The sequence below is a fragment of the Dendrobates tinctorius genome, unplaced genomic scaffold (assembly GCF_039654945.1).
Source record: "Dendrobates tinctorius isolate UK_male_01 unplaced genomic scaffold, ASM3965494v1 ptg000138l, whole genome shotgun sequence".
NCBI lineage: Eukaryota > Metazoa > Chordata > Amphibia > Anura > Dendrobatidae > Dendrobates > Dendrobates tinctorius.
The window spans coordinates 3,403,437-3,420,678 of NW_027361806.1; the positions used below are offsets into that span (position 1 = coordinate 3,403,437).

Genomic DNA, 17,242 nt, shown 5'->3' on the forward strand with positions numbered 1-17,242 from the left:
CAGCGGACCCAGGTCACTGAGGTCGACTGCAGCACTTCCTTCCATCCATCCCACTCAGGGGATCTTCTCTCTCTCACTGACCTAGTCAGACTCCCTCTACTGACTGACTACATCCTAAACTCCACCCGCCTCCCAGCACGCTTCGTGTGCCAAGCAGGGAGCCACCAAAGGTGCTTTGCTACACTACTGTGTTGTGTGGGATGCAGGTGTCTCCACCTTACCTGGACAGTGGGGCGCCACACCTCAGGAGGAGGTGCAGTACCTCTGTGGCGACTGAACCCTCAGGGGCGCCACATACACACTGAGCTTTTTGAAGCCTTTAGCTCAAAAAATTTCTTGAAAACACTTGAAAGAGGGGTCCATGACCATGTCATCTGAGGGACCCACAAGCACCAGGGTCACATGGGTGCAGTGTAATTTTTTTTATTTGTTTACACTGGGCAGGGTTTGCTGGTGCCATGTGCTCTGTTTATGAGGCAGTGAGGAGTAGAGCAGAACTACAGCTCCCTTGATGCTTAGCGCTATCTTCACCACAGCTGACGAGCCACAGGTTGTAGATCACGTGATCAGATAACCAGTCTGGTCCCTTCAGCTCCGCCTCCCTGGTGCAGTGCGCAGGCGCCGACCCGCGGCCTCTCACCCCAGAAATATTCCAAGTATGTGCAGGGAGAGGAGTCCCGGAGAGCGGCCCCGACACACAGCGCACAGCCGGGAACCGGAGCGGACGCGGCAGCCGGGACACTCAGCGCAGCATCAGCCAGTACATGCGCTACACCGCCCGGGGACACCGGACACTATGGAGCCGGGCTCTCACGGACACTCCGCCGCCCGGAGCAGCTCCTGCTGAGGGCACTGGGAAGGAATGGCTGATCCTCTGCGGAGGACTTTATCCAAACTGCGGGGGAAGAGATCCAAGAAGGGGCCGGCGGGGGGACGCGCTAACGGAGAAGGTAAAGAGCAGCCCGGGGGCGGTGGGCGCAGGGTGGCCGGACACCCGGAGCGCAGAGGGACGCCCGAGCAGTGCAATGGCTGCGTGACTGCAGGAGCCCCGGGGTGCAGGGCTGACACCGGGGGGCTGAGGACGGGGTGCAGGGCTGACACCGGGGGGCTGAGGACGGGGTGCAGGGCTGACACCGGGGGGCTGAGGACGGGGTGCAGGGCTGACACCGGGGGGCTGAGGACGGGGTGCAGGGCTGACACCGGGGGGCTGAGGACGGGGTGCAGGGCTGACACCGGGGGGCTGAGGACGGGGTGCAGGGCTGACACCGGGGGGCTGAGGACGGGGTGCAGGGCTGACACCGGGGGGCTGAGGACGGGGTGCAGGGCTGACACCGGGGGGCTGGGGACGGGGTGCAGGGCTGACACCGGGGGGCTGGGGACGGGGACGGGGTGCAGGGCTGACACCGGGGGGCTGGGGATGGGGTGCAGAATGGATAAGAAGTACAGAACTCACACCACAAGGCAAGAAGTGGGGGATCCTGTTGAGATTTTCTTGGGGTCCAGGAGCAGTGCAGGACCGCCTGGAGGGTGGAACACCCCGAATCACAACAATAACAATGACAATCGCCCCTCCCAATGGGACCAGGCATATATGGGGTGCAGGGACTGCGTGGGGTGCAGACATTCTCACTACAGCAATTTGGATTTTGAAGACCCCTGTCCTCCCCGCTTTTCTAACAGTCAAGGACATTATTCCTATTCTGGACATCACATTCTGGATGCTCCTCTGTTAAAACCCCCAGGTAGTGCCCCCTATAGCCTCAGCCCTGATTTTGAGGAGCACTGGCCCCCTCACAGTGCGCCCACCCCCCTAAACTTCATATACCCTCATATCCCAGACAGGAGTGTGCCCCAAAATCCCCGTATGGGTGTTGGGCTTTTTGCATCTGGCGGGAGCACAGTCAATGGCCGTAATCCGCCTCTGGTTCTGGCGGGAGGATCTTTTTATGGGGGCATCCAGAGCCATTCTGAGGACAGCGAGGAGGACGATTATTACGATAATGAGAATCTCTTGATCACTGGCACCAGTGACTCCCAGTGCAATAACCAGTACACAGGGACGGCGGTCCTAACCCCACAGGCTCACCCGGACAGAAAAGGCAGTTTGGACGTTTACCTGGAAACTGACCGACTCAGATCCCAATTGCAGGAGGCCTATTACTTATTAATTCATGCCATGCATGACATGCCCCTGGAGAGCCATACCAGTAAGATGGGCACCAGGTTAGAAACTTGCCCTTCCAGCTCCCAGTCCCAAGATAGTGTCTTTTCCCAGTCTTCCGCCCGGGTTGTGGAAAGTGACATGTGGTCTTCAGATGAGGCCAGTCCTAAACAAGTCTCCCATAGCGATTTAGTGTCCCTGAATGCGTTGATGACAGCCCAGTTGATCAGAATGCGAAGAATTAGCAAAAGCTTGGATACGGTATCTCCCCTTCCGACCCTGGAGCCGTTCCATAAGTGCCATAGTGACAGTCAGATCAAGTACAGCCCCGTCAATAGCAGCTTGTCTTCCGAGTGTGATTATGAGCACAGTCAGGGCTCTATTGGCCACCAGGCTGATGTGGACAGCAGCGAGGGTAGTCCCCAAGACATTTTATCCACTGTGAACTGGAGAGCAGCCGAAAGCGGCATCCAAAGCCATCCTGGGACACCAGGGGACTTTGGTATCACCAGGAATGAAGATGCCATATTGGAAGACCAGGGCGGCTCTTCACCCAAACCTTCAGGACTCACCGTCCGGAAAATGCAAAAGTGGATGTACAAAGGACGTTTATTGTCTCTGGAAATGAAGGAACGGCTCATCGGATCGTCCCAGAAAGGTGGCGGCTTCGGCAAGTCGGAGGCTAGCACCAAATCTGAGCTTCTCCAGGAGAAATCAGGTAGGCGAGCAGGGCACGGGCCCAGCTCCAGGCCTGCACCAACCAATGACCACTAGCTCTTCTCTTGTGGGACCGGTACTAACGGGTGGCACTTGGTGATGGGTCGTACTCTGTATCTCTCAGTTCTGGTTTTACGGTGCCGTATTGCATGAGAGGACCTTTTGTACATATCTCGCTCTTATCTTTTGTGTATCTGTGGGTGATATTCCCTCCATGTTGCATGCATCTTCTACATATTGGGTGATGTGCACACTTTATTTGCATTGATTATATGGTATATAAAGTCTCTTGGCCGCATACAGTGACAAGGTGATGGAGAAATGTGTCCCTTGGTTTTAGTAGGAGCCGGTGGTATTCCCCTCTTCCTTTCTTGGATACTTTATGATTTCCTTGTACAGTAAATACAATATATCCGATGTTTGTAGCGTTTGTATATAGGAAGCCGGAGCTGTCACAGTGCAGACTAAACAGAGCAGATTCCTTTGTTCCCTCTGCCTGTTAATACCATATAAAGATATAGCCGTCGCCGCGCTCGGTGCCCATTAGCCGCTTTTTGCTCTGCCTGACTTTAGATTGCTGTGATTTAGACTTTCTTTCCAGTGAATTGCTTTTTGCTTTTAGACCTGAAATATCCAACATAGATTTCAGATTACGACTCTGAGCAGGGGATTGTTTCCCAGCCTCGGAGATCAGCAGCAAATTATAGACTTTGCAGGTACTAATTTGTTTCTCGGTTAAACAATTAGGTCGGGGATACATTTATATGTGGCTGAGGGTTTAAGAGGAAGCTTGGCGGTCAGATGTCGGCTTGCCTTTTTAACAAAGGGTTAAATCGCTGAGGTCAATTTCAGAATTTCAAGCTTCGGGATGTTCATTGTAACTCTATATTTCCTGACTGTATCTGTCTATCTTGCTATCCAGTATTCGCATAGAGAAACTTTCATGTCGTTTTTGCAGTAACCTCAAAGCATAAGTTATTTGTGCGCAGTCTATTCTTGCCATATATTGTCACTGTTCGGCTGATGGCTCTTCTTCCTGCCTTCCCGATGCACAGGTACGCTTGATTCAGCTGAGCGTGCATGTATTCTGAATGGTAGGAGCTTTGTTCAGACACCTTTATTGCAATGAGAACAAAAGGATGTGGCATATTGAAAACTAAGGAGGTTGGCCAAGGTTAGGAAAACATGGTGGCCTTCATCCAAAACCATTGCCACCCCTGTCTGTAAATCGCATTTGGTATTGCAGCTTTGTACCATAAATCATGCTAAAGGCAGCAATGCTTTTTTGACCCTGGCCAGCCCCTTTTTAGTATTTCCGATTTTTCTTCCCACCTTCTGCCTAATGACGAAAGCGCATTAGCTGGTTTTTCAGTTCTTCTGACATAGGAAGGCTTGTGCACCTTTTAGTTGTAGACAGGTTTCGCACATCTGTGAAACGCTGGCCGTGCCTGGATCATAATACCTGGCCCGAGCGCGAGTTCTCAAGACCTATGCAACCTTTCTCATGGGCGTATATGAGGCATTGGTTCAGGTCGAGACAACCAGCGGTTGGGCCAGGTATTATGATCCGACCATGGTCAGCGTATCTGGCCACTGCAACACGACACGGCGGCTTGTCTTCCCTTGATTACCAAAGGATCACACTTTTTGAATGTCCGATTCCGCTTTTTCTTTAGTACTAGATGTTCATCCAAAAACAGGTATGGCCACCTTAAGTGTGACCAATGGGGTGGATCATTTGGTCATGCAGATTGCTGATCATAACCTTGGTTGTGTTCACTATTGCTGCTTAGAAATTGAGCTATAAATGGTGAAAAGTGTGGTCTGTGCAGACTCATCTATCAGGTACTTGACCGCTGCAGCCAGTCGCCTGCCTCAGCAGTCACATACTGTATGTATAATAGCCACTGCTAAGGCCAACGATTGGCTGCAGCATGCAAGGGACTGAACACCATTTCTCTGACACTGGCAGAAAACCTGTCGTGTTATTGGCGTTGGACTCTATAAGCAAATTGTGGGTGTCAGAACCTGCTGGGAGTTGTGTTCTTCCATACCTTGTACCTAGTTTGGTAGAATTTGTGGTTCAGTATCCTACAGACTAGATGGACGGTGGTACAGACTTTCTGAGATGACTCTGTTCCCTTTGCACCCTCCAGTCCTGACACAGGGCAAGATGGTGGCATCTGACACCCTGTAATTTATTTATTTTTTTTTTTTTAAATTTGAGATTTCATAGACTGCTTAATGGGGGGCTGTTATGATTCATGTTTCCTGCAAAAAAAAAACCCCCATCCATCCCAGTTATCCCTGTGTCTGCAACTAAAGCAGAATAAACCCGTCTCCTACGGATCGGCGAGTTTTATCCCATTATTGGCTCTGCGGTGAATGTAAATATTCCAGCCTCTCGGTGCCAATTGTTGAGATGTCATTGCTGTGGGCAGAACAAACCAGGAATTTGGAGCCATGTTCATACAGGCCCCTGGGCTTATCTGACAGCTTCAGGAAGATTTATCCCTTTTTTTTTTTTTTTTTTTTCCCCAGCGGTGGTGGGACATTCAGCTATATTGTGTGTGGTTCATTCCAGGGTATTCACAGGACGTTCTGCCAAGTGTTCCTGCACCTTTTGTGTCCAAAAATAGTACATATAAATCTATCTTCTGTCACGTTGCAAATATTTTTTTTTTTTTTTTTTTTTTTTTTTTTTTTTTTAAGAATTTTGTTTCTCACAGGGTGACCACAAAACTCTTGATTGCCAGAATTGTCGGGATCGCTGGTGCATCGCTAAATGTAAAGGGGCCTTTAGACCTGGTTCTTCTTTAGAGGGAACTTGCGGTCAGATATTACATGTTCCTTGCTGCTTCATTCAAGTCTATACTCGGGTATCTGTCTTAGACTTGAATGGCGCGGTGCAGGTACAGGTAACTTGTTCTCTTGATCGGTAGGTCCTTCAGGTGACACGTATCCAGTTTATAGGGGATAACTTATTTGGGGTAGTAGAAATGCTAACTTCTGCATCTTGACCAGATTGCCATCTGATGCCAGCTTGTAGTGCTACCTCCTGGCATTGAGTGTGGGCATAGTCTTTGTTGTTAGATCTTGATTGGGATTGATTGTGTTCACAAAAGTCTCATTATCATAACACTTAAGTAGAGAGCCTTTATGCAAAAAGAGCATCCACTGCAGTAAACTTGGCTCTCGCCTGTAGCCAGAAATTACTAAATGGCTTTTTATTCAATCGAGGGAAGGAAAACAAACCTGGCAGTATATGGCGGCTCCCATGACTGCCCATAGTGTTCACATCAGTGTATGGTGCAGTGTCGCTGTATAGTGTTACCTCTTCCTGGCTAGTACAGGTTTACATCTAAGGACTCATTGATACCTGGTGGTAAAGCTGTAAAAAACAAAAAAACATTTATCAATATAGTGAGACATAAACTTATAAATGGCGCTTAGTAATATGTAACAATAACCACAGGTTTTTTAGATTGCCTCACTACTAATGCTTAAAAGATGCTTGCGCGTTGCGTGTGACGCTGCTAAACGATTATTTTTAGACAGTCCTAAAAATATCCCATCGCCAACAAAATTAATTCTCATAATATCCCAGTGTAAAAGACCCTCAAATTAGAAAAAAAAAAGTTGCAAGTCAAAAGCCAGCCATGAACATTAGATGGCTGTCGGCTGGAAGTTGCCAACAGAAGAGATGAGCGAGCCCAAACTTAAATGTTCAGGGTCCGTCACAGACAGTTGGCGTCCGGTGCTAAACGCCGAACACTGACTTCTCCCGGAAGTCTGGTGCAAAGTTCGGAGTTCAGGGGAAGTCTGCGAGGGGGGAGAGTTATTTTTCAGCTGAAAATTTTGGGTCCTCATTGTTTACAATGGGTTTCTGGTCCCCAAACCGAACTATGGAAAAAAGTTCTGGTAGGGTACCAGAACTTCCATGGGGGTCTGCTCATCCCCGGCCAACAGCCATCTCTGCCATCTATCCCACACACAGGAGTGCTTGCTCCTGTGTTCTGTATGAGAAAACCGCTGACTGATACATCTTCCGACAGCTTATCTCCTAGAAAGAAGAGACTGTCAGTCTGAAATTGGCCATGTCTGTCGACCATCCTCGTTGCTCCCCCTCCCCTCCCCCCCCTTAACTAGCAGTCGAACTGTGCCCCCCATACACATTAGACGGCTGAGCCCATAAAGATCAGCTATAAGTCTGTCTGTAGGGCCTTTAGTGAATTTCTGTGACCTGTAACTTGCCCTGGACAATGGCAGAAAGCAGCGGGGCATCAATAAGAATGCTTAGACTGTCACCAAACATGTCAATTTCTCTTTTGGATTTTTCCCATTGAGTTCAATCTGTAATTTTACTACAATTTACCCGGAGTTAAAAAAAAAAAAAAAAAAAAGTGTCAAACCCAGAAGCGATCTTTAGATGCCACATTTCTCATTTTTCCCAAATAAATTGTATTACTGAGGATGGGTCACTCCGGGCATGGATCTGTCATGGGTATGTGTCAGGTCGGTGAGGTCCACGTGGTTTTGGAGCACCACTGCTTTCCAGAAAGAAGCTTCTGTGACTCTCTAACCCCTTTGGCACCAAATGGAGATTTCAGTTCCTGGAATTCTGACACCACGTTGATGTGAATGGCCCTTTGTTAGGGGAGCGGTGTGTGAGACGTCCACATGCACAGATGCCTTGGTGAAAGGTTTGTTTGCTCTGTAGCCTCCAGCTGTTGGAGAAGCTACGTCTGCAGTTGGTGAACACCAATACCTTGCACGGACATAAATCTAGGAGAGGACCTTTTGGCTCTGGAGCTGTTGAAAGGCTGTCAAACTACAACTCCCAGCAAGCTTCAGTGCACTGTAAGCATTGCACCATGTTGCATGCAATGCGTTTTCAAGTATTTGAAAAGGATTTGGGTAATTTCCAATGTGTTTTTTTTTTTTTGTTTTTTTTTTTTTCTCATGCTGTTTTTAGACACTTTACAGTGAGATAAATTGCAAAACTATTGTTCAGAATGCAGCGAGAAACCTAACCCAACACTGTGAAACTGTCCTTAAAGGGAATCTGCATTTTAGATGTCGTCTTGTCAGTAGGGTCCTCTACAAAAAGCCGATCAATATACCTCTGAGACGATCAGTGATCAACTGTGAAATGTTTAGTATCCCTGCAGCTCCTCCACAGGAGAAATGAAGTATTACAAGTGCTCATTCTGCATCGGAGATACCCTTTGTAATTGCTCTCTCCTATGTTTAAGAAATAAGGTGACATCCTTTCCATATTAAAGAGTTGGTCCCACAATTACAGCTGGTCACTATCCTGTGTCTGATCGCTGGGGGAATTAATCAGTGCCATGATTTGACTGATCCAGTTCATGACTGGCTGCTTTAATGCAGAATGTGATTGCTGAAAACCAGTCCATCGTCTGCAACTAGGAGCCGTTCCCACATTCAGGCCCCTGGGATTATAAAAATAGCTGTGTGCATATAATCCCAAGAGGAAGTGCACAGCCTAAAGGTCACTTATGGGGACGGAGTGTTAATTGACTGCTACAGTGAGCATTTCCGTTCCTGTGTATTTCTATCCTTAACGGCCTCTGATTTGTGCTTGCTTGGCCCATTTGCAGTTGGCATTTTATTAGCAAATTTGAGTCGTTTAGTAGATCCGGCGATTATCGTGGCTTTTTTCACTTTTTTTTTTTTTTTTTTCCTGTAGTTTTGCAATAGTTTTTGCAAACAGTTTTTTTGACTACACACTAAACTGTCTGGTGTCCAATACCCTTCAATTTAGGTCCATCCACATCACTGCTTACATGAATCCCCATGAGCCAGCATGTTGAAAAGTCTTATCTGCAATTTTCTTGTCTATATTGCATCCTCAAGTCCTGGCGTCACCATTGACCTCATGACCCAAACTAGCAGCATCCTAGACTGTTAGGTCAGCTCACGCGAAAGGGGCCCGGGCTTCTGTCTATTATCTAATTTAGTTAATTAGTTCTAAGGGTTTAGGACTAATGGGACCATTTAGATGAGCTGTTTGTAGGGACCCTGGTTCCCGACTATTGGCTCTTCCATACAGGCTTGCTAACAGCCCACGAACCAGTAAAGCTTTCGCTTCTTGAGTGTGATAATTTTTATGCACGCATAAAAATTATCGTCAGGATGTAAAAAGGATACGAGCTGCTGATGACTCTGACATTTTATGGATGGTCTTCTGTGCACACTGGAAGTTAGTATATGTTAATACACCATTAAATGACTGCAGATCGACTATATATATTCCAATGTATGGATTTGCCATTCAGATTGCTAAATGCCAATTCTAGGCGTCTGGGTGGCAGTGGTAATGGATTTATTACTTGCTACCCAGCTTTTCCACAAAATTTAGAATTTGTAACAATTTTGCAATAGACAAAATACTTGATTACTTAAAATTTTTGAGTATAACTGTTTTCTTGTTTTCGCTGACCCAGGGACGTGTCTGGCATCGGGATAGACTTAATTGTCTGTATTAATACCACCTCTGGTTAATCATCAGCCGATGCTGGAGATAGCGATGGCTTCCAGTCCGTCCTGAGCTTTTGGTGGAATGCAGCACAAGTATAAACCTGTCCGTGGTATCGTACCCAGTGCTGTCACAAGCTTCACATAACCTGAATGGCCAAATAATATTCTGCCAATATTCGCGTCCCCCCCCCCTCCTGAAGAACACGAGGCCGGATGAGTACTGCGGCCTGCTCAGTGTCTACAATTTGCCTGCTGTAATCTCTGCATTATCCAGGGCGACATTAATAGACAGGATTGGGTAAACAAGGGTTTAATGCAGGCGGTATTGTGCAGCCTGTGAGGACGTGTAGATAGAGATGAATGGAGAGCATATGTTGTGCCGTAATCGTCCCCTTGATGCTAATAGCCCGATGAATGGATGCAATTAACAGGATCCCGTTCAGTCGTCTCTGTCCATGTCAAGTTCTGAAATGCTGCTTTGAGTTGTTGCTTGGGCCAAATTCTGTATCGGCAGCCCCCTAACTGCTTCATGCCATTTATAATTATTTATGTGAACCTATGTAGGGTATGGGGTTCAGGATCATGTGCCATAATCTCTGCGGTATCTGGGAGCTATAAGGTTTTGTGTACGTAGCGTCAGACCCCTACGTTGAAAATATACGCCAAGGCTTTTCCAGAATATTACTGAATGCATCCATAGGGCGCCATCAGGCCAGTATATATCATTGTGCTGTAGGAAGCGTAGCAGATGGTTCTTGCGAAGATGGAGGCTATTTAATAATGGTATACTGTGCGGTATGTAGTTTTTATTTTTGGTTTGAATGGGACATGTCTTTGCAGCACTATACACAAGTCTTCCGTCAGAAGTGCACACATCGCTGTGCACGCAGAGGGTCATCTCAATACCCAGGGCTTTGAATCGGTGGGGTTGGTTCACCTCCCATTAGTTAGCTATAGCGCTGTACCTAGATACACAAAGCTATCTATGGTTGTGCATGGCGTGTTGGCTGCTCTTGGCCTCCTCATTGTCCTCTTCAGTGGGATTTGGAGATTAGTGAAGACGTTTGCAGTAGTCCGTGGCCCCAGGGTTGGAACCCTACGAACCACCGACATTGAGACCATGTCATGTCCGGGAATGACGTCGAGCCAGGCCGGCTAATCGAAAAGAGCCGCTGATGATGGCAAGGAGGAGGTGGTTTGCAGGGCTCCTTACCAGGAGGCACAGAATACTAACCTGGCTATTAGACCAAAGTCCTGGGAATAGACTTGCTCTTCTCAAATTATTATAATTTTTTATTTTTTAATTTTTACCTGGTTTAAATGCCACTGTTTTCCAGAATCCGGCAGTTTTGTTATTCTTATGTTCCTGCGCCTCTTCGTTCCCTGTTTATATCCTCTTAAGCGAAGTAGGCGTGATCCTTAACTTTTAAGTGGATGTCCTCTTTTGGGTCCATACCCATTTGGCTAACAAGACCAGATTTATATGAAGGGAAGAGTGGGCCATATCTTGGTACTGGAGAGGCATAGGAACAAAAAACTAAACATCAGATTCGGGAGAACAGTGGCTTTTGCTCATAGTAAAAAAAAAAAAAAAAATTAAAATACATATTTCCGGCAACTAACAGACCATTTTTAAATAGCTTTTTGCAAACTCTTCTTGAATCTGTACAAAGCTAATAAGCTAGTCACTGGAAGATTGCTGAATTATCACCAGTATTACAAAAGGATAGTGATTCCCTACCATCTGCAGAATGAGGTGTTTCCTAAAACTGGACCAGTGTGTGAGGAGACAGTACGGCCTATACCAGGATGCTTGAGATCACCCACTATTCTCCATATTGTAGCCGCTGTATGTTTTGGATGTAAATGTACAATTCTTTTACCTCCTCGATACTACTGGCACTAGCAACACTTTTTTTCATGCCTTCAGAGTCTTGCGCCATTTTTTAGTTGTTTGAGTGTGCTTTATGTAATGGTTGAGTCTCTCACTATTGTTTTCTCTCTGATTTACAGACTTCATCGAGAACACCTACTCCTCGTCAGTCATCAGACGAGATCTTAAAGTCATCGAGGTGAACCAACACAACCTTCAAAACAACCACATCACCGTATCCAAAAAACGGAACTGGCTTACACAGAGCACCCATAAGTACCCTCGCGTGACTGAGAGCCAGAAACCGAGCCATCAAACCTGGAACTCTAGTCATGCAGTCATTAAAGAAACTGTCCTCCAACTATCGCGACCGGATAGAGATGTGTCCAGCAAAGCAATGGAGACTGCGCCCTCGGCGCCAACCGTCGCTCGTGTGCCAACTGGCACCTCTGATCTGAGCGAAGACAATGATGCTGATGATGAAGGGGAAATTTGGTACAATCCAATCCCCGAGGATGATGAACCTTACATTTGCCCCAAAAGCTTCCCTGACCTGAATGCTTGTGAATCTGAATATGACGTGTCGGAAGTACCAGCAAGACCAGTATGCCTGCCAGGTCCGGCTGAGCCGCTGGCTCCAACCCCGGATAATAATGGAGATTCCTTGGATTCCATGGACTATGGCGTGCAGCTGTGCAAGCAGAGATTTGTGTGCAAGACGGCAGCATCCCTGTCTACAGAGGAGCCCCCTGCATTCGGATCTCATGACCCTGGTAGGACCCTCTGCTGGATTATGTGATGTTATAACTTGCATTTGGTCTGTTTTGAAGTCTTGAACAAGCCCCTGTTTTGGTGCAGTGTTATCTTATAACATATAAGCACCATCCATCCGTCCGTCCGTGTTTGGTCCATATAATTGGACATAAGCCGTGATGCTAAAGAAGCCGCTGCTTATCTGCAAATTGTGCTTTGTGCTAATTCTCATTTGCAAAACCAATTTACAACATAGTAAATGAGCTTCTCTCTACTTTTCTATTTCACTAGTTTTTTCCATTCACCTCTTTACTCACATTTTTTTTGTCAATTAAAAAATTTGACCTTTTGGGACTTTCTTTGTCTTAAAGGCATAAAATGTGGCTAAAAAAAATTATTTTTGTAATTTTCATTAAATTTTTCCACTGTTTGCCTTTAGTGTTTGGCCTCTGCGCTGCACCGTGTATTGCCACCTGTAGAATGGGTATCTGGAAATCAGTCAGTGAGCGCCTTCTGAGGGTCCAGTGGGGAACTTGTAGCTATTTTATGTCTTTTTCTAAGTTGCTTTCTGACCACAGAGCACATTAAATGTCAATATGAACGGAAATATAAGACCTGCAAAAGCAAAACTGCAAAATTTGTAATGAAACCAAATTACAAAAGTGATTTTAAGCTCCAAATACATGCATTTAAATAAAAAAAAAAAAGTCCCCAGAGGCGGGCAACTCATTTTAAAGAAGATGGACTGCTACTGAAAGCTTCCACTGAAGAGGATGGGAGTTGTGGTTCACAATGACTATATCCGTGCCCCTTTTAGACTGAGGGAGGGCATTGGACAGTCACTAACTGGGCATATAGTTATGGGTGGTCCTAGGGCTGCTGCTACTTGTCATTAAGTGGATCCGTTGTCCTTAGAAATCAGATTCCAGCCCCTGTCTGGTTGTGTGGTGGTTTTTTTTTGTTTTTTTTTGTTTGTATTTTTGGGGGGGAAAATGTAAACTGAACTGGTTGGCTGCTATGGGCAACTTCTCTTTTCCTTAGCGATATTTTGTCTAAAAGAGCGGTCAGGCTTGTCACATATAGGAGTTTCTCTAATGCACATTCACATAAATAATGCCTGTGACAGAAAAACAATAAACGCTAGGCCTCAGTTACTGTTGGATAAAGGAAAACATCTGTTACCCATAGCAACCAATCACTGCACAGCTTTCTTTTGTCCAAAGCTCTTTTAGGCATGAAAGCGGAGTGCTGATTGGTTGCTATGGGCAACAGTCTTTCTAGATGGGGATTGTTGATCCCAGTATATCATTATTGGTCCGTCTACACGTATATTCCTCTGATGGCGGCAGCCTTTATGCTGTTTAGGCAGTTCTGGGGGAGAAGAAAAATAAATGTCTATTTCAATACATTTTCTTTGCAGTTCTCCGGTAGTCTTCTGTTATGTAATCGAATCTGAGCGATGTTATGTTAACGGAGCCAGAAAAGCGGAGAAGGTTTAATATCCTGCTTTCCTGTGACTCGTTACTGCCGTATGAGAAGGGCTTTGTCCTGCTCTGCTAAATGGAGCGTCTGTGACGTGAGCACCCCCATCCCCTCCATAAACTGCTCCTATGTGAGTGGCGTTCGGACAGGCCCTCCACGTGTATACATAGCGAAAATAGGCATAGAAGCACCATTTGTCCTTCTTTCAGCACTGGCTCACGCTCCGATAGTTGGGTGCCTGGTGGGAGTCGTAGTTTCAGCGCAGCTCTTGGCTTTTGCATGCGGGTGTTGCAGTGATGCCCGGGCAATGATGGAGGTGATAGTTTTGCAGTAGCTAGGCCATGGTTTGGACAGGCGTTTAGCCACCTGTGGGACTCGGACTGCTGTGAAATTACCACTAGCCAGGAATCTGAGATGCTGGGAGTTGTAGTGTCGCATCAGCGGGAGTGCGGCAGGTTGCGGACGTCCAGTTTAGAGGAAGGAACGTCTTCAGGGTGGTTTATCATATATATAGAGACGCTCCGGATGTGGCTTTTGTGTTTTTCTTCTATTTCGTTGCTGTAGCTATTCCTAGAAAATCTGCGGATCTGACCCTGGATTCAGGAATTTAACACATCGCTCAGGATGTCCGGATACAAGGCCGATCGTTCAGGAGGGTCACTTCTCTCCCCTTTGTTTTTCACAGAAGTTTATCTCTCTCCATTTTTCTTGCGTTTCCAGGTTTGTCAGGGGCATAAAGTTACAGCGCATGTAAAGTATTTCTTAAGACCTCCATAAGCATTAGACTAAGGTTGGCTGAACCTTCCAATAACAATGAGTTGAGCTGACAGTCTGTGTATGGGGGACCCCAGACTATTTGTCGAAGGAGTTAAGATCTGGTGTGTCCAATTTTTGGATCTGTTGCGATCAAGTCGGCGTTGGAGATGTCTGACAGCGGCTCTCTCATAGATTACAGGAGTGCTAGACAGCGAGCGCTCGGTGTATGGCGTGGTCAGGAGAGACAAGTGCCGACGGCCATCTAATGTGTATGGCTATACATGCAGATGGGGCATATATATATATTTTGCATTGATTAGGCTAGTATATTCCTCAGTGATACATTTTCACATCTGTAAGACCTCTCCAAATTTTTTCATTTCCTTTTCTTTTAAAAGACTGCAAGTACTTTCATACACTTAACAGTACCCCTCTACACCTATTAACTCTTATGGAACCTGCTAAGCTCACATATGAAGATGCAACAAATAGAAGAAAATGTGCAGGCAGCTCACCCGATACAGTTCTCATTGTCCAGGAGCGTGGAAATCCATTCCGACCAAAAACATGGATGTCAAAGTGAAAAAGGGGTTAGCTCAGACGCTGGAGTGCGTCTGAAATGCGTACATGACTATATATTTTTGGAATCCACATGTAACGACGGTTTTGTTTTTTTTTATTGGTAGCTGGAAGCAGGGATGTGGAGTTGGTAAGCCAAACTTCCGACTCCTTAATTTCCATGACACTGACTCGCTTGCACATGAAAAGATCTTTAACTGCCTGACATAGAGTTGGTGCAACTTGATTTGCAGAACCCCGGACGATCAGCTGCTTCTGTAGTCGCTGGACAGGAGGCCTGAGAACCGCCTCTTGCCTGATGGGATCCACTGCTCTTCTTTTGATTAGCCATCCTAGCTCTGCATCGGACCAGCCCAGCTAGTCAAAAGATGACACCGTCAGGTCAGGGGTGGTTCTCAGGCCTCCCGTCCAGCGACCGCAGATTGCAGATGTGACTGATGGACTGGCAGCCTGTAAATTGATTTGCACCATCTATATACAAATTGGAATTGAAGCTGGCTAGTGTGTAAAGCCATATTAGGTGTCGCACAACTTTCTTAGGAACAGATATTACCGAATAAAGATCTGAATAATATAAGTTTGCAGATGGCGATAACTCATAAGTTTTAATATAGATCCTGGGAATTCTGAGAATTGTGGTGGATTATTTCCGCCCACCGCCTCATCCCAGAGCGAGCACTACATCGGATTCTCTGTTGCTGCACAGCATGTTCCCATCGTAAAAGATGTTTCTCTGGATTGGCTGCCAGAACCCTCTTAAATTTCTTCCTGGAAACCTCTTATGTCTGATTTGATAGGATGCGGACCCATCGCATTCAACTATTTTTAATCCGATGGAAAATTGTCTTAGAATTAAGGGAGAAGTTACCAGATGTCATTATATAATCACCAGTTATGGTTGGGGGAGAGCTCTTGAAGGGAGTTTAATTCCCCACAGCATACAAATGTTCAAGAGTGAATGGGTTAATGTGCGGAGTATAAAAGTTATGTAAATCCTATTTTTGCAAAAATTCTCATACACTTTTTTTTTTTTTTTCCCCTTAGGTCCAAAGGTTATTTCTCCTGGATCCACTGACTTCTCACCACCTTGTAGTCCCAATCCCGGAAAAAAAGGAGGAAGCATAAATTGGTCTCTTCCAGATAAAATAAAATCTCCAAGGACGGTGCGGAAATTGTCTATGAAAATGAAAAAATTGCCCGAGCTCAGCAGGAAGTTAAGCGTCAAAGGAACATCATGGAGTCATTCAAACTCCGACCATCCTTCTCCCACCGCTAAAGGAAACTATCAGGAAGCAGGCCATGCAACCTCATTATCGTCATCCGGGCAAGCGGCAGCCGCCGCCAGCAGGAACGTCATCAGCCGCTATCACCTGGATAGCAGTGTTTCTTCACAGCATAGCTATAAGAAGAAAAATTCTGGTACGTCCAAATCTTCCAGTAAAGGGGGATATCTCAGCGATGGAGACTCCCCAGAGCTTATAGCCAAGTCAGGTAAACATGGAGGCGAGAGCAGGTCCACGAAGGGAAAGGAGTCCCTATCGAGTAATAATGCAAAGTCGGATTTGGACATTGATGCCTTCCGGCACTACAGCTTTTCTGATCAACCAAAGTGTTTCCAGTACGTGTCTGGACTCATGAGCGTTCATTTCTACGGAGCCGAGGACTTAAAGCCTCCAAGAATCGACTCCAAGGATGTATTTTGCGCTATTCAGGTTGACTCCGTGAATAAAGCGAGAACGGCTTTGCTGACCTGCAGGACTTCCTTTCTAGATATGGATCACACCTTTAATATTGAGCTGGAGAACGCCCAACACCTAAAACTTGTTGTGTTCAGTTGGGACCCAGCCCCAAAGAAGAACAGAGTCTGTTGCCACGGGACTGTCATCCTGCCGGGACTTTTTAGGGTCACGAAAACCCATCAGCTGGCAGTGAAATTGGAGCCCCGGGGCTTAATCTATGTGAAGCTGAGCCTCATGGAACAGTGGGAAAACTCAGCAGACTGTCTTGGAGTAGATCGAGAACCCATCATATTTGGGGTCGACGCTCGACAAGTTGTTGAGAAGGAAAATTCGGGACTCGTGGTCCCACTTCTCATGGACAAGTGTATAATGGAGATAGAAAAGAGAGGCTGCCAGGTAAGCAACCACTACATCTCTTAATGTCATGTCTTCACGTGTAGAAGGTGAATCTCTACATGGTCCGGTCTAGTTTAGGCTCTGCTCACACTGGCTTCGGAGACTTGGGCCCTTCAACTGCAGATTTGCCAGAAAGAAGAGCACATCATGCAGCCTTATGCTTCATGGATGATAGGTACCACAACCAAATCTAAAATACCCCCCATTACAAGTCAGTGATGTCCGTTGGGTATCGGAGGTGTCTGGCAGAGCAATGTTAGTCTGGGTTCTGACTACTGTATT

General features: G+C 46.4%; 1 protein-coding gene across 2 annotated transcripts in view; it reads left to right on the forward strand.

Moving 5' to 3' along the window:
- The first annotated feature begins 586 nt into the window (after nt 1–586).
- The window catches only part of SYDE2 (synapse defective Rho GTPase homolog 2), a 32,017-nt gene continuing 15,361 nt past the window's right edge, over nt 587–17,242 (forward strand). The window contains exons 1-3 of one of the 2 annotated variants that reach the window (XM_073544409.1): nt 587–950; nt 11,396–12,028; nt 15,870–16,960. In XM_073544409.1, coding sequence (XP_073400510.1) covers nt 863–950; nt 11,396–12,028; nt 15,870–16,960 — 1,812 coding nt within the window. In that variant the 5' untranslated portion in view covers nt 587–862. Of the gene's footprint in view, nt 951–1,374; nt 2,880–11,395; nt 12,029–15,869; nt 16,961–17,242 lie in introns of those variants that run through there. The other variant, XM_073544408.1, reaches the window with a different exon arrangement.